The sequence below is a fragment of the Vigna angularis genome, chromosome 9 (assembly GCF_016808095.1).
Source record: "Vigna angularis cultivar LongXiaoDou No.4 chromosome 9, ASM1680809v1, whole genome shotgun sequence".
In the NCBI taxonomy this organism is placed as follows: domain Eukaryota; kingdom Viridiplantae; phylum Streptophyta; class Magnoliopsida; order Fabales; family Fabaceae; genus Vigna; species Vigna angularis.
In genome coordinates this window covers 17,060,686-17,070,389 of record NC_068978.1, presented here as the reverse complement: position 1 = coordinate 17,070,389, position 9,704 = coordinate 17,060,686, and the positions used below count along the sequence as shown (strand labels likewise).

The 9,704-nt window shown below is 31.4% G+C and overlaps 1 protein-coding gene across 1 annotated transcript; it reads right to left on the bottom strand.

Moving 5' to 3' along the window:
- Window positions 1-3,643: 3,643 nt before the first annotated feature.
- On the bottom strand, window positions 3,644-5,170 carry LOC108346879 (non-specific lipid-transfer protein 1). Its single transcript, XM_017585939.2, has 2 exons — window positions 4,724-5,170; window positions 3,644-3,909 (listed from the first exon to the last, which is right to left on the bottom strand). The coding sequence occupies exons 1-2, from the start codon at window positions 5,062-5,064 to the stop codon at window positions 3,900-3,902; spliced, it is 351 nt and encodes a 116-aa protein (XP_017441428.1). The 5' UTR covers window positions 5,065-5,170; the 3' UTR covers window positions 3,644-3,899.
- Between the last annotated feature and the right edge of the window lie 4,534 nt (window positions 5,171-9,704).

Here is a 9,704-nt window from a genome sequence, read left to right as displayed (position 1 = left end):
CTGATCAATCACATAATTATTGAAGATACCAACAAGAAGAGTGATGAAAGCTTGCTATGGGTGAGACTCATTGAACCAAGAAGCCAAACAGCAAACGTTCCAGTAAGCAGAATGAAGGCAGCGGAATTTTGAAATAGATGCAGAGAATGGTATGGTTTTAGTGAAGAATTGAGTGGGTTAGAACCTCTCAGCTCAGTGGGCCTTCCTACTTTGGAAGGAAGCTAGAGGTAAGGAGAAAGAAAGTGAAGAATTGGGTTGACTCAAGAGCAAAGGTAAGCTAGAATTTCATTTCTGCAGCAATTAGACTAAGCTCAAAAGTCCCTCAAAAGGGGGAAGAGGTCTGCTATTTATAGGAAGATAAGAGCCTCAAATCTGAAATGAAATTCAAATCAAAAGCAAATGAAATTAAAGAAAAAGGCGCCAATTTGCTTCAGCTTTAAACATGCCTCATTCCAACTCAGCAACACACGTGAAACAGCACCAATTCTGAAACGCTAGGCTAGCTAGGTTATTTGATGAGCTTTTTGATAGCTTTGGCAGCAAGCTTCTCCCTCCAAGTCTCTCTTTTCATGTGCTCAAATGCTATGATGGCAGCTGCTCCCTCCAATTTTATTAATCCTACAAAGCAAAGAAAAATGTGCTTTTAATTATGGGAAGAAGGATTAATGTAAATTACCTTCCATAGAAGCAAAATGGTAGGTGATCCTTCTTCCTCTTGAATCCTCTTTGCCATGACTCTAGTAAGAGGTCCAATGTGTGTCTTAGATGGTCTTCCATCAGACCCTCCCTCTTGAAAAGGATTTGTCCTCAGATCTGCTTCAACCTGTTGATCATTCCCTTTGAAAGGAATTAAGTCGTAGATGTAAAAAGTATGACTGACACCATAACTTTCAGGGAGATCTAAGATGTATGCATTATCATTTATCTTTTTGACCACCTTGAATGGACCATCTCCTCTTGGACTAAGTTTGGACTTCCTTTGAGAGGGAAATCTTTCCTTTCTCAAATGAAGTCAAACTAGGTCTCCTTTTTCAAAAACTATTTTCTTTCTCCCTTTGTTGTTGTATTATGCATATTTTTGAGTTTGTTTTTCAATTTGGATTTTGACTTTCTCATGTAACTTCTTGATGAACTCCGCTTTAGAAGCACCTTCTTTATGAAGAAAAGAAGATGATTCTGGAAGAGGTAGTAAATCAAGAGGTGTGATAGGGTTAAAACCATAAACAACCTCAAAAGGAGAAAGATTAGTAGTCTTGTGGACTACTCTATTATAAGAAAATTCAATATGAGGTAGATGTTCATCCCAAGATTTGTTATTACCTCTTAATATTACCCTTAATAATGTAGATAAAGATCTATTTACTACTTCAGTTTGCCCATCAGTTTGTGGGTGACATGTAGAAGAAAATAGAAGTTTAGTTCCAAGCTTTTCCCATAAAGTTTTCCAAAAATGGCTTAGGAACTTCACATCTCTATCAGACACTATAGTTTTGGGTAAGCCATGCAATCTCACTATTTCTTTAAAGAAGAGTCTAAAGATATAGCTAGCATCATCTACTTTGTGGCAAGGTATAAAATGAGCCATTTTACTAAAACGATCTACTACCACAAATATAGAATCATACCCCCTTTGAGTTCTTCGCAATCCTAAGACAAAGTCCATGCTTATGTCCTCCCAAGGGGTATTACAATTATGATTAAGATATGAATGCTTAATTAAATTCCTTTTGGTTTAAATTTGCCTAATGGTTTTCTAAGAAGAATTACATTTTAATGGTTCTCAAGAACTCAATTACCTTAGTAAGACCCTACTGAGCCACCTTCTATTTCTATCTCTGTTGTGATTAGAGCTTCTGTTTTCTCCTAAATTATTTTGTTAAAGCTGAGACCTACTATTTACATTTATCTATGAATCTACTATTCATCTGTCACATATTGATGGATAATAACTTTATACTTGAACATGATAACAATTATTAGTTACTTTATACACAACAGAAGTCTCATTTCACTAACTAAATGAATCACAAACAATCTTCAAGAACTTCAGAAGCAATATTAACAGAGGTAAAAACATGCGACACAAGGCATTTTTTTCTTCTTAATTGTAGTTGTGAACTTTAAGATGGTGTAAATCATGTTGATGATAAGAAAAATTGTATTATCAATTACGTTTTGTATTAGTACTGATAACGTTTGTCATCATAAATTTAGCTATAACAACTAACTTTGATGAAAGGTATATATATATATATATATATATATATATATATATATATATATATATATATATATATATATATATATATATATATATATATATATATATATATATATATATATATATATATATCAATACTAAAAGTTCATAGCCTTTTATATATTTGTTTGATGTTTTTACTGTCTTCCCTAAACTATTATCTTCTTTAATTTCATGAAAATATTGCAGGTATTACGATTTGGAACGGTGACATGTAAAGGTTAATCACAGCTTAAGGTTTTTGGAAATTAATTGCTTCCAGAGCATTTCAATTATATTGGGTTCAATGCATTATGCATTTACGATGATAACATGTAGAAATTTGAAGGCTACAAATGTAGATCCACCTTACATAGTGATTTTTAGGGTGTTTGGTTTTGCTGTTCTGGTTTTGATTGTCTGAAATTGGTGATTTTGCAGGTGAACATGGAGAGGGTAATTGAGGTAGGAGAAGAAACTAGAGGATGATACCTTGGTCATGGGAAGTCATGGCTATGGTTTATTTTTCCACATATTCACTCTTGATTTGAATGTGCCTCACAGATTTAATACTCTTCAAATCAAGGGTATATATATATATATATATATATATATATATATATATATATATATATATATATATATATATATATATATATATATATTTTTTGTAGTTTTAGAGGAGTTAGATCCTTGATACTTGTTATATTCTGTAATGCTAAAGTTGGATTTACATTACCAAACGATTGCAACATATTGGTGGCCATGTTGACATTTTGTTGTAATTATGTGCCTAAAAAGGAAGCCGTAAATAAAATGGATTTATTTATTTTTAAGAAAAGAAGTTGTAAATAAAATAGATATATTAGACCTAAGAAAAAAAAGCCGTAAATCAAAGAAAGTAAGAAATTGTGTGAGGCAACCTAACCATCATAATTTTGAGGAGATACTGTCTCAGTTCAGTAAGAATCGAGACAAAAAATTCTTCAAGAAAAAAATATAAAAAAAAAAAAAAATTGTATTGTCTTGGTTATCTATGAACTAAGGCAAAAACCTACCCCTTTATTAAAGACTTTAATTACAATGTATATAACATTCTTTATATATTCAAATCACTTATCCATTATACATTTCACATGATAACTAATCACTTGAATCTTTGAAGTTTTGTACGTATTTAAAAGTTGAAATAACGAGATTAGCATATAACCTAAATATATAATTAATAAACTACAATTAATTCAAACTAGTTTGATGAACTAAAAAGTTCAATTCAGACATTTTATATTTCACTTAAATTTAAAGTGGTGAATGATTCCATAATCCATTATGGCTTGAAATGGCAAACATAGATTAGGTGAGAAGAACCATTAAGGCCAATGCGAAAAATCATAAAAGGAAAAGTAGGAAGGAATTACAGTGCTATAATATATATCATTATTACATGAAACAACCAACGGAGACAAATTTCAGAAGACATAAAAGTGGAACAACGTCGGAAACAACTAAGGGACACACCGACACCAAGAGAGACTCGCACAAGTGGAGCCCTCGTCGACCTCCCTTTATTTTTCATTACCTATGTCTACGTTACTATTATATATTCTGCCACTGAAAAATTCCCCTCCTTGCCATCTCTTCCTTTTACCATATCCATCTTTTACTTGATGCTGCAATGTTGCACAAACCATCAAACACATCAGTTAAACATAAACATCAAACTTTCATACTAAAATGAATGCAAGATCCTAGTTCTACAACTTCAGAACATATTTGAACTATTTTTCAGAAATCTCTCGAGAAATTTTTACTAACCATTCAAAAAGAGGTTAAATACACTTTCATTAGGTTTATGCTCTATAAAGTAGTAGAACATAAGTCTAAGTCAGTTTGTTTACTGGGTCTTTCCTGTAATACATTGAACATGTTGTTTACTGAGTCTATGTCCGCTAATTAATGAGAATGCATTTTTTGTGGTCCTTATCTTTCAAAACATTATCTTTTTTCTTTTTTGTGTCGTTTGTTTATATAAACAGATTTCTTATGAGTGCTAAATGACAAATAAAAAGTCAACATTTTAAACATCTTAGCAATATATTTCCTTGGAGAGTCTCCTCCAAATATGGATAGTAAAAAGAAACAACTAAACAAAAACATGGAAAGCATTTTCAGGAGCAATAATGTTTAAAATACATTTACACAGTAAATGTGGACACCTTAACCATTGATCTCTTCTCCTACATCTAAATGCCAAAAAGTTTTCTTTTATCTGGAAATGTGTTGAGATATGTTAGAGAGAGTGTAATTGTGATCTAAAGTTACTTTATTTAACAAAGGTATCATCATCAGAAACTCTGAACCGTTTAATTAAGTAGAACACAAGTAGCTAAGACCTGTGAGTATGTGAATTAATTAGAGTAATTAACGTAATGAGGCTATTAGTGAAAGAAATGTGTGAGGAAATAAGTGGTGTGTTGAACATACGTATTGCAGTTGGTGGAGGTGCTGATCTTGTAGGGGACATCGACTCTACATTTGCCTGGGAGTGAAGCGGCGTTGCCCGGGTTGAGACCCGGCACTCTACCGGAAAGGTTTTTCAGACAGTTGCACGCGGCCCTGCGGTCAGCGGTGGTCTTCGCCTGGGAGTTCAGGTTGCTCACTCCGTTGCAACACGCCCCCGACGGATTTCCGCCACTTCTGAGGTAGGCGAGGCAGGGAGCCACAGCAGTGGTCACTTGACCACACGTGATAGCATGTGCCATATGTGCACTCACCACGACCATGAACACCACCGCAACCATGCATGCAACCTTCAGGCTAGCCATCGCCACAGATCAGAGGAACAAATGAGAAGGAAAGTATCACAATATATGTTTGGTTTTGGTGAGTCACTTGCTTAGTGCTTGGTAAGTAAAGTTGCGCAAGAGTAGGGTTTATATAGAGCATGAGATAGTACTAAGAAGTTATTAGGTTGGCCATCATCGTAATTCAATATGGTTACGACTTTTGCTCTTCTTTAATTAATTTAATTATTGTGATTTAAAAATTAAGAAATAAAATACAAAGAAAAAAAAGAGGTTTTCTGCATAAAAAACTACATCTACCAAAGATTTGTGAGCACAGATACACAAGTGGTGTGTATGATAGTGCATGTATGACAGGCTTTGGTTTGTTGGTAGTTGAGAAATATTTAATGCAGTGTGGTACATGGTCTAATCGTTGAGCACACCTGGCATAATGTGACGGTAGATTTTGTAACAGTTGAATGAGATGGTTACGGCCAAGGCACTGGTCAAAGTTTCACTCTTTCTATTTACTGTCACCAAAACTGACAGGTTTTGAATGGGTTACTTACATCACTGTTTTCGAGTAATGCTGGTAGTAATACTGTAGTAGCAGTGTTTGTAGCAAAGTTCAGTTTTGCTGGTATGGGATAAGACCAAAGCAACGTTAGTCACGGCACCGAATTCCTAAAATAGTTTTACGAATCCATTGCATTGCATCTTCTGATTGGCTAGGATGGAGGCACATACTGCTACTAAATTTTAGGGTTCATGGCGTGAAAAGAATAAAGATAAAGAAACAACTAAGTAATAAATATAATGAGTGACATGGTGTGAAAGGGAAACATGAAAAGAAAAGCTAAATGTACATTTTCTATTTACTAAATAATGCCTAGAGAACAAGATATTATCTCCCTTATTGGAATACCCCGGTAATTCAGTAACATTTAATTTTAATTATCTGTAGTTTACTTGTAAAAGTTTCGGTTTTTTTTATACATGTTGGATTCATTATTTCCTTAACCTTTTTCTCTCCTAAAAATAATGTTTTAAATACAAAATTTGTTTCATATATGTGACGCTCGTTGTGTTTTTTTGTCAGGTCAAAATATATTTTAATAAATTTGCATATTTGGTTTACTTTTTCGATAATATACTTGACAATATTTTTTTAATAATATTTTAATGTAATTTAAAATTATTTTATAATCAATAATAATAATTATAAATATCAATATAACTAATTACACATAAATTATATTAAAATATTGTTAAGAAAAATGTTATCAACTCTTTATTATTTTTATCTTACATTTTTTTTTTGTGTATGCCACTGTACTACTTTTGCAGCAGTAAGCAATTAAGAGTGTACGTTCCTACAAATTTACTTATATTTAACGGGTTTGTTTTAAGTTATTTTGTAAATATGGATTGAGATTCGCGAGTCAGTTCATTAGTGTTTTAGTGAGTATTATTGAAACTTTTACTCTGTTACGTTATGTTATGTTGGAAAGATTTTATATTTATGATGTTTACATGGACAGATTAGTGATTTTATTTGTGTTGCCTTTAATATATTTAAAAGACAAAAAAAGGAGATAATTGACAGGATTGATGATTAACTTTTTTTCTCCATATCTAGTACAAATTTAAGAGAATTTGATATTTATCATAAAAAATCAATTTTGTCCTTGTAAATTCATACTTTCTGATATTTATCTCAAAAAATATGGATTCAATTCCAACGTTCCAATTAAACTGAAAAATTTTCATTTATTAATTTTATTATTAATAATAATATAATAAAATAGTAATAATAATAATAATAATAATATTAAATAATAGTAATAATAAAGTTACATATTTCTGCGTCATCTCTATTTTCTCTAGATGATAACGTTATTTTTCATAAAAAATTTGGTCCAGATTATTAGCATAATTTATTCTTTTAATTATATATTTAAATTCAACAATTTTTTACAAAAATATTAAACTTAGTTTTATTAAGAAGATTTATTACTTCTTTATGAAAAATTGAAATTAAAATTAAAATAACAAAAATTAAATTAAATTTTTTATTTAAATATATTGTATTAATTATTTATTGATATTTTTTTTAATACAACTATTTCAAATAATTTTTATCAAAAAATATATTATTCTCAAATTATCATTTTATATTACTTTTACCATTAAGAACATTTTGGTAACTTTAATTTCTGTCAATTAAAATAATTGTTTTATTTATCACATTGGTCAAAAAATAACACTAACTTTTATAAATTTTTCTTTCAAATCTACTCTTTCTAATATGCTTTTTTTTATGACGGATTGGACTGACCTTATTTATTTTGACAAACCAAAAATAAACTAGACCGAAATTGTAACATCTCATTTTAATTGTATAATACTACTAAAATAAAACGTTACATAGATGAGGATAGAACAATTATATAAACTAAAGCTTCCACGAGAACAAGATGTACACATATGATTTCTCATTTGTTTCACTCTTACCTTTCACTGGAGCAACTGAAAAGAACGTTTCTCTAAGCTCATACCATTTAGGTGATCATCACAAAAGAGAAAACAACACATAGACAAATAATACAAAAGCAAGGGTAAGCTAAACTATCAAAAGAATATACATGCATTTTTAAAACAATAACAAACATATCCACATATAAATCAAGCAACACAGAAATAATCCCTTCAACTTTGAAACTCTTACTATCCATATAGATGTATTGATGTCGGACTCATGGGAAACTTGCACCCGTGTATGGTTGAACAGCTGCTCAGAAATAATAATAACCACAATCGCAACCACCACCATAATATCATACACCAAGGTTAATCCATCAAACATCTATGGCCAAAACCAGTGATCATAGACTAGGACCTCCTACTACTCTTTACAACATAATCATTCATCTCTACTTGAGATGGGGTTATTGAGAGTGTCGAGATCATTCCCCATTTCATAAGCCCCTACTTCAATACATTACCCAACATAACCAACTTAGGATATTCCTCCTTGGAATTCCTTTCTCACATCATACTTAAATCCACATTTTCCATATCATTTAAATATCATCATACATGTTTTCCATATGTTTCCCTAATACTTAATCATATACATAGCCTCATTGCATACCAAATACATGAATCCATTGAACATCCACCAAAAGAACCAGAAACGATCCAATCAAGTTATCAAATTACCAAATACAACTCAAAAGTCAATAAGAACAAGAAAACAGAGAACATAAACCAATATTGCACCCATGGCACTCAGCCCTAGCATTTTAGTGTTCAGCCCTATCCCCACTAGAAAGTGGAGCGCAACGCTACTTTCCTGGCGCTCAACCTCAACACCACTAGAATGGTGGCGCTCAGCCCTACAATCCAGGTATTCAACCCTATAACAGAAAATCAGCAGCTCTAAAACTAGTTTTGTTTGACCCCAATACCTATTCAAATGATCAAAATGGCATCCTAGACAATGAGAATGATTCAAATACACGTTTATAACTTAAATTAGATACCAATTTTATGGTTTGGTAAGGAAGCAAGATTCAACCAATCAATTTACAACTAAAACTCATATATTAGATTTTGAACATTTTACCAAATATAATTGAACAAAAAGGTTATACAAGTCTTCAATGGCCTAGACACCAACCTCAAATGTCAGGTTTCTCTCTAAAACCACTCCTTTAGAAATTTACCACTCAAAACCTCCTATTTGGACCAAAATCTTGCAAATACCCACTCATTAGTTCATTGTTGAACTTCACACCAGATTTTACTGGTTTTACAACTTCAACTAGTCTTAAATGACTTAAAAAATGTCCTCAAACCTCTGTTTTCTTCATCCAACCAGTGTTATAGAAAAACACCTATCAAAACCTCTCTTTTTACTAAAAATAAAGACTTGCAACCCAAACTAAACCATCTCTTCTCAACATAACAACTCACTTAATACTACTAATAACTCAAAAACAACATTCATAACCAAAATCAGTTCTAAAAAAAAATCAACAAAACATATTAACATCGTTCAACCAATAAACCACAATTTCAAAAACCTTCAAACTCAATATCAACCATTTTAACACAATTATCAACATGCATAAGTTTTCTAAACTACCAAATATTCTTCATATTCAATAGCTAAAATATAAATTAACTTTAACTTCCCTTACCTCTTAGAAACTCTAACTAGCTTTAGAGAACCCTACTCTGCTCCCTCAGCTCAAAGAGACCAAACAACACCCAAAGATCATGAAAACATTATCAGAGTATACCATTAGAACAACTAATCAATAGAGAATGTAACATGACAATTTTTTTAATAGTAAAATACTATTAAAATGAAATATTACATATATGATATTTTCAACCATTATACTAAAACAAATGAAAACCAAGATCTACACTTGTAGAATCATCAGACTTCCCAACTATTTCACCCCCACCTCTCCTTGGAGCAATTGTAAAGAATGTTTCCCTAAGCTCACACCATTAAGGTGATCATCGTAAAAGAGAAAATAACACATAGATAGACAACACAAAAGCAAGGGTAAACTAGAATATCAAACAATTAATGATGTATATATATATATATATATATATATATATATATATATATATATATATATGAACATCTAAACATCACA